Source organism: Leptonychotes weddellii, unplaced genomic scaffold (assembly GCF_054177405.1).
Source record: "Leptonychotes weddellii isolate Sample4059 unplaced genomic scaffold, ASM5417740v2 HiC_scaffold_747, whole genome shotgun sequence".
NCBI lineage: Eukaryota > Metazoa > Chordata > Mammalia > Carnivora > Phocidae > Leptonychotes > Leptonychotes weddellii.
In genome coordinates this window covers 1-14938 of record NW_028044662.1, presented here as the reverse complement: position 1 = coordinate 14938, position 14938 = coordinate 1, and the positions used below count along the sequence as shown (strand labels likewise).

At 52.2% G+C, this 14938-nt stretch overlaps 1 protein-coding gene across 1 annotated transcript; it reads left to right on the top strand.

The window, feature by feature from the left end:
• The first annotated feature begins 6 nt into the window (after positions 1-6).
• LOC115938072 (aarF domain-containing protein kinase 1-like) lies at positions 7-12128 on the top strand. Its single transcript, XM_081811409.1, has 4 exons — positions 7-144; positions 1339-1536; positions 6697-6890; positions 8274-12128. The coding sequence occupies exons 1-4, from the start codon at positions 16-18 to the stop codon at positions 8443-8445; spliced, it is 693 nt and encodes a 230-aa protein (XP_081667535.1). The 5' UTR covers positions 7-15; the 3' UTR covers positions 8446-12128.
• Positions 12129-14938: the final 2810 nt, after the last annotated feature.

Below are 14938 nucleotides of genomic sequence, written 5' to 3'. Positions count from 1 at the left end.
TGCCACCTGGGCAAGATGTACAGCGAGATGATCTTTGTCAATGGCTTCGTGCACTGTGACCCGCACCCCGGCAACGTGCTGGTGCGGAAGCGCCCAGACACAGGGAAGGCGGAGATCGTCCTGCTGGACCACGGGCTCTACCAGGTAGGAGAGGCTGTTCCCACCCAGCCAGCCCAGGGGCTCTGGGCCTGCCTGGGATCAGAGCTCACTGCACTCCCCGATCGGCCTCACACATGGGAAGCAGATAGCCAGGGTGGATGGAGAGGCCCTGCCCTGCCCCTGGAGCCGTCATTTTGTGCAAGTCCCATCATATGAGCTCTCTCCAGTCAAATGAGGTTGGTAACACCTCCTTCACGGGCTGCTGTGGGGAGTAGACGGGGATGTGCCTGGGTCTGTGCAGGTGCTTTGTCAGCTGTGAACACTGTACTTCCCCGGGAAGCCCAGGTCAGCCCACTGGGAAGTAAGCTGCCCCTCGCTGAGCAGGGACTTCAGGGGAAGGGGGCCACTCAGCCCCAGGGAGGAGGTAATATGCAGTGAGAAAGGGGACCCGAAGCTGATAGGGGCTGGATGGGCCCAGCCTCTGTCCTCTGGAACTTGAGACTCATCTGGTTCAGATGAGCCAGGAGCTTCTGCTTGGAAGTTGCAAAGTTCACTGCCAATGCCAGAATCCAGGGTCTATCTTGAGTCCATGGCAGAGGGTTCTGGAGAGGTTTCCCCAATGGTCTCCTGCTCCTCCTCTCAGGGTCCTGATCTCACCTCCCAAAACCTTGGCCTCCTTTGAAAGGCTCAGTGACATTGGGTACATTAGTTTAAGGTAGGCTAGCTGCTGTCACACAACCCCACATGCATGATGGCCCAGACACAACAGATGTCTAATTGCTTGTTCACGTACCTGTCGCGGGTAGGTGGAGGCGTCTGAAGGCAGGGCCTGACCGAGGCTCTGCCCCCCAGGCTTCCCTGGGGGTGGTCTCCTCATCCTCCAGCAGTGGGGGTGAGGGCTTGGAGGAGCATGCATGGGAAGGTTTTCAGGAGCTGGACATGGAGCTTCTGCCACATTGCATCAGTCAGAGCTCAGGCAGAGGGCTGCATCTGACTAGGAGGGAGGCAGGGAATGTGATTTTGGTGGGCAATTAGTGACCTCCACCACTCAGGACCAAGGCTGGCCAGATGGTAGCTTTCACGTTGGACCCTTGGGGATGGCTGAACTTTGGGGGAGAGGCGGATGATGCACAGGAGCTCCAGTCTTCATCAGTGCCCCTTCGCAGTGTCCACCAGCCAGGGGCTAGGTCTTCCGTGGGGAAGGAGGCTCAGGTCCTGCCACACGGTCCCCCACCCCAGGTGCTCACAGACGAGTTCCGCCTGGATTACTGCCACCTCTGGCAGTCGCTGATCTGGACTGACATGGAGAAGGTGAAGAAGTACAGCCAGCGCCTGGGAGCCGGGGAGCTCTACCCCTTGTTTGCCTGCATGCTGACCGCCCGGTCTTGGCACTCGGTCAACAAGGGCATTGGCCAAGCTTCGGTCACCGCCACAGAGGTAGGTGGTCCCCTCCTGGCCTTGCCTTCTCCTGAATGTGGGGGGTGGGGCCCCGGGTGGCCTTTGGACCCCTTCCAGCCCAGGGTCTGGGGTTCTGGGCTAGTGGGCTGTGCCCTTAAACTAATGGACCCAATATCACTGAGCCTTTCAAAGGAGGCCAAGATTTTGGGAGGTGAGATCAGGAACCTGAGAGGAGGAGCAGGAGACCATTGGGGAGACCTCTCCATGATCTCCATGGGCAGCATTGGCGATCTCCTGGGGGAGAAGCATCCCTGGAGGCAAGGAGGGAGAGAGAACAGTGTCTCACTGTGTCTCTCCTGGCCTCATCAACCTGCTCACGGTAACCGTGTAATCCACACTGCTGTGCCTTTTGCTCCAACCCACTCACGCAAGATTTCAGGCTTCCACCAAGTTCTCCTCCAGGACTTTCGGGAATCCCCAGGGACTGTTTCATCAGTAAGTCTGGTTCCACTTGTGCCCCTTGCAAGCTTCCTATATGCCTCCCTACGGGGAGGGGGGCACCTCAATTCCTCATGCAGCACTGAGGCAGGTCTGAGCACACACAGGTCCCATTGTCCTCCCTGAGTGTGTGGCTGTTAAAACTGCTTTTTTGGGTCTCTCTTTGTTGTTCATTTCTCCATTGGATCTAGACGAGAATCCCATGGAGCCTGGGCTGAGACTGGTCCTAGCAGCCCCTCCTCCTTGTACTCCTAGCCACCTCCTTCCCAGACTCCTCATTCTCTCATGGAATTGGCTTCTGTCTTCCCAGTCTGTCAGTTGGCCAGACCCGTGCAGACTTGCCCATAGCCAGCTTGGACTCCGCCGAGGACCGGCTTGGACTCCGCCGAGGTCCCTGCTCACCACAAGGGACTCCGCCAAGGTCCCTGCTCACCACAAGGGACAGGTCCCACTTGTGCAGCCAGACAGACCTTGGGTGGTTCTCGTCCCCTCTCAGAGCCTCATGGTCCTCCCCTGGAAGCTGCCTTATGATGAGGGCCTTTAGGAATGGCTGGATGGAATCTTAAACGATGTCCCCAAAGAGGCCACCTCTTGCCATCTCTTGGCTTTGCTTTCCTGCAGATTGACCTCATTCTCCAGTAAGCTTGGTGGCAATGATGACCGCCAGCAGCCCCAGGCTTGCATGGCTTTAAAGAGAGACCACCTCCCTCCTTCGTAAAATAGGGATGATAATTTCTGTTTTGTTGATAATGTGTGGAAAGTGCCTCCCCATGGTTCCTGAAACTTGTTCATCGAACAAACATTCGTTTTTGCTGGAACTGAGACTAGGTGCTGGGGATCCAATGATGAGCAGACAGGCCTTCCGTGTGATCTGCTCTGTGGTTGAGGGAGACAGACAGTAGACAAGTGAGCAAACAGGTAAATGGAATACTTGCAGGTTGCAGATACTGGAGGCAACAGGCAGGGTGAGTAATGGGGGTGCTGTAGATTGGGTGCTCAGAGATCTTGCTGAGCATTCTGGAGGACAACGAAGGCAGCACAGGCAGAGCTTGGAGAGAGCATTCCAGGCAGAGGGAATGCGATGCGCCAGGGCAGGGAGAGAAAGTGTTGGCACGGTCTGGAGTGTGGCGAGGTGGGTGCTGGAATGAGAAGAATTTGGGGTGCTGGGCAGAGGGAGCTTCACACAGGGCCTCATAAGCCATGGGAAGAAGTTTGGATTAGTTCTCAGTACAAAGCAAAGCCTTTGACAGGTTTCAAGCAGGAGAAGAATGTGCTCAGAGTTGTTATTTTATTTTATTTTATTTTAAAGATTTTTATTTATTTATTTGACAGAGAGAGATAGCGAGAGCAGGAACACAAGCAGGGGGAGTGGGAGAGGGAGAAACAGGCCTCCCGCGGAGCAGGGAGCCTGATGCGGGGCTCGATCCCAGGACCCTGGGATCATGACCTGAACTGAAGGCAGATGCTTAACGACTGAGCCACCCAGGCGCCCCTGGAGTTGTTATTTTAAGTATCTGGAGGGAACAAGATGAGCAATGGGGCAGTTGGTCAGGAGGCTGGGAGGTGATGGGGGCGCAGACCACGCTAAAGGCAGTGGAGGTGGAGGGAAGCAGAAGAGCCAAGGTGAACTTTGGATGTAAGATTGAGAGGCCTTTCTGTCGACTTGGGTGTGGAGAGGAGGCAGAGGGAGGAGTCAAAGTTGCAACACAGTTTTTGGGGGTAAGTTATAGGGTAGGGGGAGCTACTTCCTGATATAGGGAAGACTTTGGGAAGGACCTAGTTTGGGGTCGGGAGGCAGAAGTTAGAGCATTCACATAGAGGCATCGTGGGCAGTCAAGCTTGGAGCTCAAAGATATAAATTTGGGAGATTTCAGCGTGTACATGGTATTTAAAGCCTCAGGGATGGACAAGATCGTATGGTGCACAGTAGGTAGGTACTTCGTATATGATATGTGTTTTCATTAACCGAGTTAGAATTTTATTTTGCATTCTTATTCACTTATAAAGACCCAGCATAAATGCTGCTGTCTTAGTCTGCCAGGGTTGCTGTAATAGAATACCAATGACGAGGTGGCTTGTACAACAGAAATCTATTTTCTCACAGTTCTGGAGGCTGGAAGTCCAAGATCAAGTTACCGGCAGGTTGATTTCTGGTGCAGCCTCTCTCCCTGACTTGCAGATGGCTGCCTTCTTGCTGTGTCCTCACATGGCCTTTCTTCTGTGTGGACACACTCCCGGTGTCTCTTCCTCTCCTCCTAAGGACATCAGTCCTGTTGGGTTAGGGCCCCACCTTTATGAAGTCACTTAACTTTGATTACCCCTTTAGAGGCACACTGGGGTTAGGCCTGCAACATAGTGATTTGGGAGGGACACAGTTTGGTCCATAGGCCAGCCAGGAAGCCTCTCCTCATCACCTTTGCCAAAAGTGGCCCCTTAACACTTGTATCACTCATGTGCATGCACCGTAAACTCTCTCGAAGAGTAGCCTTTTGCGTACTTGTATGAATTCTCCAACTAGCTGGTGAGTACCTGGAAGGCAAGGATCCTGTCTTGTACATCTTTTTATAAGGTCCTCGGACCACATCTTAGTATATGTGCTGCCGAAGCGAGCACCTCGGACCACATCTAATAGAGGGATATTCAAGTAGGTTCTGGAGACATGGACTCTAGTTGCTCACTTTGGACAAAAAGCCCTGATGTCCAGAGGTGGGAATTAGGGGCCTTTTCTTCTCATGTATTGTTTCTTAAAAACAGGAACACCTTTCCCAGAAGTCTCCCAACAGATCCCCCTTGGTCTCATTGGCCAGAATTGTGTCTCATGTCCATGCCTGAGCCAGTCACTTGGCAGAGGCCTTGTGCTCAGAGCCAACAATGGCTGAGATCAATCAAGATCCCCCCTGGGGCTAGGGAGGGGCTCTGCCTCCCTGAAGAGCACAGCCCCAAGGGGTCAAGTGAACAAAATGCTGCTCTTTTGACAAAGGAGAATGGGGAATGGCTGTTGGGTAGGCACCTAACGGGGTCTACTGTAGATAGCCACCATTAGGCTAGTCCAAACTTGAAGAGATAGCCCCTAGAGGGAGTCTGGGTGGGTGCAGGTGCCTTTATTTGCTCGAGAGGAGCTGAGAGGGACTGTCTCCAGGCCAGTCCCAACTTTGCTGAGGGGGAATCCCTGTGGTGAGCAAGACCTTGATCTGGCCTTAGCCCTCAGGCAGGATGACCCACAGCTGTGGGGGGAGGCAGTGGGGGGACAGCCAGCCTCAGTGCCTGGCTTCGTTTTGAGATGTTCCAGTCTGATAGCTCCTGCCTGAGGGACATTTCGAGTTTCACAGCCACTCAGTTATCAGCAGCACACACATGTTCCGGAAAGGGCTGAGAGTCCTGCTTGTGCACAGAAGGCGGCCATGTGGGGAAGCCTTTGGCAGCACAGCCGGGCCCCTCCTTGTGACTTCAATTAGCACCAAGCGTCTCCCCATTCCTTATCTCTGCTGACCCTTTTGGTCCAGCTGGGATGTGGGCACGGAGGGTATGAGCATTTCCAGTTTTGAGATGAGGGCACTGGGTTAGAAGAGATGAAAGGACTTACCCAGGGTCACAGTCCTGCTGGGAGGTGAGAGGCAGTAGGGCCTGGTGGTGAGGGCATGGGCTCGGGAGCTGGATTTAGGGCTTCAAATCCTGACTCACCACTTACTAGCTGTGGCCCCTGTGCGGGGTCCCTAACTTCTCAGTGCCTCGGTTTCCTCCTCTCAAATGGGGGTGATACACTTGCCTGATAGGGTTATCGTGAGGATCAAATGAGTTAATGCCTACAAGCATTTTCTCTGGGGACTGAGAAGAGGTCAGAGGTGTACTGTCGTGCTCAGGGCTCTGGCTGGGGGCCGTTGTTTGCCCAGAGCCATGCAGAGTTCAGGGACAGGGAAGGGCGGGAGGCCAGACTTCACACTCAGACACCAGGGTAGGGTAAGGGCTAGCCCTGGCTCCTCCTCTTGGGGCTTTGGGACCTCCAGCGCTGGGCCGGCTGAGACTGGCTCAGCATGGAGGACTGTGATGGGCAGTGGCTGTATGGGCAGCAGGGGCTCTGGGTAGGTCTGGTGGGCTGCAGCGGCAGGCAGGATATAGAGCAGGACTTTGGAGTTGGGTTGGGGTCAGAAGCTCAGATCTATGAACTGCACCAGCCTGAGCTTGGCTGAAGGGATGGGGGACATGACTCCGAAGGTCCCGGCTTCCAGGGCTCCTTCCAAGCCTGGCCTGAAATTGGTGGCAAGTGGGAAAAAGCCTTGGGGAGTAACACACAGGTGAACCCCTGGGCTGAGAGGCTGGCGAAGTCCAGCCTCATCTAGGGATTGGTGAGGAAGGAGACTACCTGCCCCAGTCAGTACGGGCTTATAGGCTTGGAGGATGGGTATTGGTGACCTGTGGGAAGCCAGGGATGGCAGAGGCCCCTGCTGATGTGTTCTTGTACTGCGTCCAATGCTTGGCCAGAAGTTGGGGTGAGATGTCTCTTCCACGTCTGTCGGACTACGAAGCCCCTTGTGTTGAGCTTCCCCCTGGGGAGGTTCCTAGTGGTGCTGAGGCAGCCATGCTAGGAGCTCCCTCCTGGAGCTTCCTTGCAGCCCCTCAGCCACCAGCTGCCCTGACACCTACCACCCTGGGCCCCACTCTCCACACCAACTCCCCATGTCTGTCTCCCTGTTGCTGCTTCAGGATGCAGAGATCCGCAACAATGCAGCCAGCTACCTCCCCCAGATCAGCCAGCTCCTCAACCATGTGCCTCGCCAGATGCTGCTCATCTTCAAGACCAACGACCTGCTCCGTGGCATTGAGGTCGCCCTGGGCACCCGTGCCAGGGCCAGCTCCTTCCTCAGCATGTCACGTTGCTGCATCAGAGCGCTGGCCGCGTGAGTGCGGGCTCCAGCCTCTCCTCCCCTCCCAGCTCTCTGGCCTGCCCCACGGTGGGGGGGGGGGGTGGTGGTGTACTGTTCGCCTCCACTTTCTCCCACCAGTCCCCAGGGCCCTGCCTGAGCTCCCCAGTCTCCAGCTCTCCCTGGAGGAAGAGTTTGGGGCAGGAAATGACTCCAGCGAATTCCCCGGTTCTGGGCGGTGTGTTTGAGTGGTCCAGAGAGCCACCTGTACTTTGTCAAACTGGTGGGTTCTAGGACATCACCCTCCTAGTTAAGCTTTCCAGGTGATTCTTACCCTCAGTAAATTTTGAAATGTTTTCTGAGAGTCTCAGTCCCATCCAAGTGTCCCCTGGACTTGAAATCAGGACACCCTGATGTGCATCCCATCTCTAACTGGTCCCAGGACCTGTCTTCCCAGCATTGGCTAGGCAGCAAGGCCAGTGTTCTTTCCCTGCGGGTGTGTCCATGACTCGGGAGTGTCACCAGCAGGCTCACTGGGGATCTCAGATCTTTATAGATGCCTCAGTACCCTTGGAGTGTTGGTGAAGGGAGGGAAGGTGCTTCCTCAGGGAGATATTGCTAGAGAAGTGAGGGTTCTAGGCCCTTCTTCATGAGTGTGCAGATACATGGGAAGAGCCATGCTCTGGCTGAATTTTCTCACCTGAGAGGGGAGCCCAAGACTGGGGTCAATTCCCATCCATCCTATGCAGGGAGTGGGTCATTCTGGCAAAGTGTCTGGTGAAGGGAGCATTGGGCAAATACATCATGCACCCATGATCAGATATTGAATTAGATTATAGCAAAATAGACTGCACACAGAGAAGGCTGAACATGATTTAACCAACTGAGCCACCCAGGCGCCCCTGAACATGATTTATTCTTCCTTTGAACGTTCTGGAAACGAAGTCTTGATTTTCATCCTGTCCTTTTGTTAGTGCAGAAGGGATTGAGCTGTGGGCTGACTCCATACTGGGCTCAGCCTCTCAGGACCACCTGACCTAGTTTCCAGGTGATTTAGCCTCAGAAAGTTTGGGAAAGCTTTTATATTTGAGTTTGGGAGGTTCAGGATTGGCATGTATTTACTAAACATATGGAAAAAGGGAAACATGGGAATGTTCTACCCAGTGGGTCCACTAGGCCTTTGATGCCCAATGAAACAACTGCTTTTGTTTACCCCACTTATCTGGAAAGCTCCTGTAGAGTAGTTGAGTTCTTCTAGTCCCTGGGTGGGCAGTGTCATGATCATGTAACCAGGAGTCATCCACCGGGGCGGGGGTATGGTGAGTAGGCTAAGCCACGACCTTCCATTGTTCTAAGTGATAATGAGCCTTCTTGCCCATTTCTCTCTGGTTCTCTCCTTCCTTCTTGTCCTTCCTGCAGGCACAAGAAGAAGAACACCTGCTCGTTCTTCAGAAGGACCCAGATCTCTTTCAGAGAGGCCTTCAGCTTATGGCAAATCAACCTTCATGAACTCATTCTGTGTGTGAAGGAGTTGAGGTTGGCCACCTGGGTCTTGGCCCTGCTTCGCCGGCTGTTGCCCACTTCATACTGAGCGGACTTGCTGTCCCCTTTCCCTTTCCAGGGTGACTCTGTGGTGGGCAAGTGGACTTTCCACTCCTCACTCTTTTGTCATGTCCCCAGCCAGGTACCCTGTTTCTGTCACATGGTAACCTGGAGCCCCACAGTCACTGTCCATGGCAGAATTACACTCCGCCTCCAGAATCCCTCTCCTACACTGCAGGCCTTGTCTCATAGGCTGTGCAAGCTGTCCTATGCAAGAGGTTGCTCTCCTTATCCAGGGAGACGGCATAAACAGTCTGTTTCCCACTCCTGGTGGGCGCCACTGGGCTGGATGTCCCCTCTGGTGGGTGCCACTGAGCTGCAGGTCCCCCTACTTCCGGTAATCATTCCTACTGTCAGGATGGACCACGAATCCCACTGACTTCCTACATGAATTTCTCCATTTAACTTGTGGGAAGTTGGATTTTGTTGGAAGAGAGCACAGTTTCTCAGTTGCTCGGAGCAGCTTCCCTCTCCTTGCCCTGTCATTCCCAGAGGTGTTGCACCTGAGCAAGGTGACTTGGCATCCGAGGCATGAGTTCACGGCTGTCCTGGTGACCCCTTTGGTGTTTTATGTACTGCATTTCAATAAAAACCCCTTCAGGGTCGCAGGGAAGGGCTTTGTTTGTGGGATTTTTATTCTAGATTGGGAGTGAATCCACACTGGCTGTTAGGTAAGAGTGGACCTGGATGCCGTGGGCCACTGTGTTCTACTTGTCATCTTGCCCCTGTCATCCTTCCAGCCTTTCCCTGTGTGACCACTTCCTGCCCCTTGTAGGTGTTTCTTCCTTTCCAAGACTCTGAGACTGTGGTTGGAGGAGTTAAGAAGCCCAAGGCCAGGAACTCAGAGGCTCTGCTGAAGCCTCTGACTTGGGTTTCCCTGCGTTCTCACCACGTTCCCTGTGAGTGGGCACCTGCTTTGTTCTACTCATTGCTTCCTGACTTAGCCCTTTGGTTCGTCATTTGATGCCCGTCCTGGAGACTGTAGTGTAAGCCTCAGCCACTGTGGCTAGGGTTCCACTCTGAAACCTCCCTGTCACCTATCTGGACTCCATGTTTCCACCTCTTGCCCACCTGCCAGAGTTGCCCTGCCCCCACTCAGTCATCCGCTCCTGTTTCTGGGACCTCCCCGAACTCCTGCTGTAACTCCAGGTCCATTGGCAGGTCCTACTATTCCTGTGCTCGCGGACGGTCATTGTATTTGAGTCTCTCTGATCTTACTTCACCCCATTCACAGGGGCAGGAAACTGCTAAATTTGAGTCTCCTCTTCTCTTTATTCATAATACAACAAGCAGATTTTCCACTGACCAGAGATTATTTGCAATCCCTTTATTTCCTGAAAGAATTAATTGTTCTTAGTGACCAGTTGGATGCACCCAGGGACCTGAGAGAATAATTTGCAAGATCTGTTATTAATCATGAGGATGCATGCTGCATATTACATTTTATGGTGTCTTTTATAGCCACAGAAGTAAATATAAATGTTCAAGGTAATGGTTACTCGCTTTTCACTTTTAGTTTAATGGTCGGCTTCCTGCTGTCCTGGGATCTAAAACATCAGCATGTTGCCAGTGGGCCCAGCACCCAGGACAGTTAACCAGGGAGAGTAAAGAATCTGGGAGAGTTTGGGGGTATAGGGCAACTTAAAAGTAGGAGGGAAGTTAGCTGATGATTTTTGAGTGCCTTTCTCGGGGAGAAACCATGCTGGGCTCTTTGTAAAAAAGTTACATCATTGAATTGTTCCATCAGCTCTGTGAGGGGGAAGGTCATGAGAGGGAAGGGTCATCTCCATAGAGATAGGAATCAAGGCTCAGGGAGGGTTAGTAATTTTCCTGAAGTCACACAGCTGTTAAGTGGGGGCCCATGCTTTATTTTTTATTCCCCAGTGCTGTAGATCTACATCACACTCGCTCTTTGGCCTGTCAGACGTGCCCGTTTGAGAGAGAGATTATGATTGAGTCTCAAAAACCCTGATTTCAGAAGGGATTGGGTTTTCTGTGGAGGCAGGGGAGTCCAGCATACTGGCTGGGGCCCAGGGCAGGGCGGAGCTGGCCCACTGTGGCCTGCATGCAGTTCTGACACTGACCATTCCAGAGTTAGTGCTGAGTCCACAGGCTTCAGGGTGTAGTTCCCATAAGACGGTTCTCACTTCAGACACAGGCTGCAGGTTTGGGGGGGTCACCAGGACACACGCACTTCTGACCAACTGGCTTTAAATGTGGGTGTTCCCACACCCCCAGACTCAGTAATTTGCTAAAATGGACTCAGAACTCAGGAAAGCAATGTACTTAGGATTACAGTTTGATCAGGACCAGCCAAATGAAGAGGCACATGAGGCAAGGTCTAGGAGGATCCTGAATGCAAAGCTTCCATGTCCTCTCCCGTGGCATCAGGACACATCACCCGCTCGGCGTATCAGTGTGTTCACTGAGCTTTAGTGTTCAGGGTTTTTATTGGGATTTCCTTGCATAGACATGATTGATGGAATCGCTGATCACATGATTGAACTCAGTCTCCAGCCTGCCCTTCTCTCTCCTCCTTGCAGAAGGTGGGCTGATATCACCCCCATCCTGGGTCCTCGAGTAAAAACTCAGGTGTGATCCGAGGGGTACACCCTGAAAAACAGGAACACTCCTGTTGCTGAGAAATTCTGAGGAGCTACAGTTATGTCCCAGGAGCTGGGGACAAAGACCAGACAGATTCTTTATTGTACAATAACCACTCTGGTGTCTTCTTGTCCTGTGCCCTTGGCCCGAGGTATGTCTTTATGGACTGACTGCGCAGGCCTGTGCCTTCTGGTTGGCCTGGGTGGAGACATATCTGGAGCCCAGATTCCCTCCCTGTCTCTGTTCTGTGGGTCAGCGACAGCATGGCTGAGCTTCTGTGCAGGACCTTGCTCTGATCCCTTCTCTGGCCTCTGGAACTTGCCCTGAATTGATTTGGGTTTGATGTTTCCCAATAAAATCCTGTGACTTCCCTCTCCCAGCAGTGACAACGTGTCACGTTGGGAAGTCACCACCAGCTTACCTTGAAGAGTGTTTTCCCTTTTAACACTTAAATACTTACTCAGTTTAGGTGTGGGCTTCTTTGATTTGGGCAACATGGATATTTTTCCCCTTCCTCTTTTCAGGTGGAGTAGAGAGAAATGTCAACTCTGTGGCCAGGTGTCTAGAGCTTCTCAGGTGTGTGCTCAGTTCATAGTAAGTTGAGAATCCTGGCTTGTCCTAAGTGCTAAATAAACATGTAAGTATTTCGAATCTCAGAATACTTTTATCTTCAGGGCTGTTGAAATCTGTATATTAAGAGCAAACTACATGTGCCACTCCTCCTCTGTTAAGAATATTGCCTGTTTGGTTACAATGTTAATTTTGGCGGAGCTCCCAGCCCACTCTCAGTCCTCCAAGAATGTAAGCAGCCCATGAATGACCTCTCAGAAAGCCAAAGGGGCTCCTAGAGGCACCCAAGCAAATCCCTAGGGGCAGGACTCATTGGGAGGTTGAGCATTACCCTCCATGTGAGCAATTATGAGAAGAGTTAGCTGGAGCCCTGGAAGGGGCACTTGGGGCTTACATGGTTTCCAGGTGTAGCCATGAGGCACTAGGGCTTAAAAATTGGGAACTGGGGATGGGACGAGACCCTAACAGGCAGGACGAACAAAGCCACAGAGAGTGGTGTGTTCTTCACAGCCTGACCTTTTGGAGTGGTGGTGTTGGTTGGGCTGGACCAGGAGGACCTGTATTCAGTGAGAGTCCTCGAACGCCAGGCGCCCTGCTGCTGACAGGTAACCCAGCCTGACCTTGCAGTTGTCTCCCAGTGTCCAGAGGGGGTAAGTCAGTCTCACCTATGATTATTTTATGAATAATTGTTATTATTAGCCCCCATGGCAGATGCCATTCCCAACCCTGTTAGCTTTTACCTGCCCTCTGATTGAGAGGCTGAAGAGTTGAGATCTTGTTTTCCTAGCCTCTCTTGCAGCTAGAGGTGACACATGACATGAGAAATGAAGGGGAATCTCATTGAAGGCTTCTGGGAAGTTTTTCTTTAGAAATTGATAAGAGTGTCGTTTTTTATTTTTTTAAGATTTTATTTATTTGACAGAGAGAGACACAGCGAGAGAGGGAACACAAGCAGGGGGAGTGGGAGAGGGAGAAGCAGGCTTCCTGCTAAGCAGGGAGCCCGATGCGGGGCTTGATCCCAGGACCCCGAGATCATGACCTGAGCTGAAGGCAGACGCTTAACTACTGAGCCACCCAGGTGCCCCAATTAGGGTGTCATTTTTTAGTGTTGCCCTTCTCTGCTCCTTCTTGTGGGGGAAGTTGGTATGTGGTTTTGGATATCTGAAACTATAGAAGCCATTTTGTGACTTTGAGGCAGTAAGTACGTGACTTTTTATTTGGGCACCTGTCATTTCCTGCTGAATGCCAGACAGCCTTCCCAGGTGTGTATGGATCTTGGAACAAATGACATACAAGCATTGATGGATGTGAGGTAAAGCTTATTGCTTGTATAGTAACTAGCAAAAGGATTACCCTGGGAGAAGGCTCAGGTTTGGTCTGGAGTGAAATGTGAGTGAGGCATGGTAGGGTCAGGGTAGCTCTGGTTTTTCTTGGGGCAAGACCAGGATGAGGGCTCCTCTGTGGGGGCCATGGTTTCCATGATTTGAACTTTTCCACCAGTGTCAATGGAGGGAACACTTGGGGTTTCTTATCGGTTTGCCCACACTTGGGGCCAAAGGGAAGGGGAAAGGTAGAGCTTAAAAGCTGTCAGGGTCAATGTCAAAAATGCAGTCAGACTCTCACACCCATGAAAGTCCAACAGGCTGAGGATAGCCCACCAGAAAGGTGGAAGGAGCCTGGATCTTGGATGAGCCCCCTGCTAGGTGGTGAGTGTGGCCATGTACTATTTGCAAGAATAGACATGCGATAAATATTTGTTGGAGAAATGAATGTGAAGGGGGTGCTTTTAGAGGATGGGGAGGCTTTCTTCTGAGTGTTGTTTAATCAAATGCTCCCTACACCCATGGCTTAAAGGTGGTGGTCAGGAGCCCCATGCTAGGTCATGGTGATCTGACCATTGAGTGGCTTGAAACAACACAGATTGGTTATTTTATCCTTCTGGAGGTCAGAAGTCCAAAAATCAAGGTATCAAACAGGCTGCATCCTTTCTGAAAGCTCTAGAGGAGGATCCTTTTCTGGTTTCTAGAGGCTGCCTGCATTCCTTGGCTCATGGCTGGTTCTGTTCTACCTCTTCTTCGTTATAGCTCTTTCTCTGATTCTGACCCTCCTGCCTGCCTCTTATAAGCACCTTGTGATTACTTCGAGCCCCGCTGAATAATCTGGGAAGATCTCTGCCTCTCAAGAGCCTTAACGTAATCACCCCTGCAAATGCCTTTGACTACCATGTAAGGTAACATTTGCAGGTTCCAGGGAATAGAAAGTGCACATCTTTGGGGTGGGGGGGAATGCTATGCTCTCTATCATACCATTGAATCCCGTGGGTAGGCTTGGGAAAGCTACGGTAGGCTTTGTTCCAGGTAGAAGAGTTAGTAATCAGTAAATGACAAAATATTAGCAATAATAATAGCTAATTCTGAGCACCAACCACACTCTAGCCTTTTTGCATGGACTTGATGGCACTTAATTCACATGATAACATAATGAAGTCTAGGGGCCACTATTATCCCCTTAGTGTAGGTGAATAACCTGAGGCACAAAGGGCTTGGGTTGCTTGCTGGAGGCACACAGGCAGTGAATGGTGGAGGCAGGCTCTGAGCCAAGGTGGTCCGAAGCCAGAGCTGGGGCTCTCAACCTCTGACTTCCCATTTTCCTTGGTAAAGGACTGCTTCCACCAAGCCTGCTGGAAGCTGAACTCTCCCTGCCTTCCCACAACCTCCTCAGTCTGGAGCCGGGGGCATGGGGAGAGGGGAGCTCTTTCAGTGGGTTTAGTTGGGCCGGGACACCACATGAACAGTCATCTCTCTGCAGAGGGTGGGCCTGTGTGGTCCAGACCTCACCCGGCCAACAGCGCCTGGAACACCAAGCCCCTCAGGCCGCTGTGGACGCTGGGGTATGACCCCTTCTAGGGAAAGCCTTATACAGGGAGCTAAGAGTGGCAGGATTCCACTGTGCCCCATGGAAAGTGGGAATGTAGAGGGCTTCTGCCATTTTCACCTCTTCTGTCTCTCCCAAGTATGCAGGGAGAGGTGACAAAACAGGGGGAGGGGAGAAACCATCAATGTGGGGCATTTTAATGAGCTGATTAGAAGTGAATTCTGACTTAAAACAGTTAATGCCTGTAATAATCTGATGGCAAGGTGTGTCCAGAGCAGACTCAGATCTTTTTCCTACCTTTGGCCTGGACCAGGTTCTCTGGGCAGTGGCCAGTGTTGTCCACACTGAGCCAGGCCGCTGGAGGTCAGCCCGGTGCCCTAGTTTGCTATCACTGGACAGGTTGCTTTGGTCTCGGTGCTTCTGTTTCCCCTGCT

Bases quoted from the DNA above. Each gene is read 5' to 3' on its own strand.
- LOC115938072 (XM_081811409.1), top strand. From the start codon at position 16: ATGTACAGCGAGATGATCTTTGTCAATGGCTTCGTGCACTGTGACCCG. The intron at 145-1,338 runs GTAGGAGAGGCT...CCCCCACCCCAG, and splicing joins TGGACCACGGGCTCTACCAG to GTGCTCACAGACGAGTTCCG. The intron at 6,891-8,273 runs GTGAGTGCGGGC...TCCTTCCTGCAG, and splicing joins TGCATCAGAGCGCTGGCCGC to GCACAAGAAGAAGAACACCT.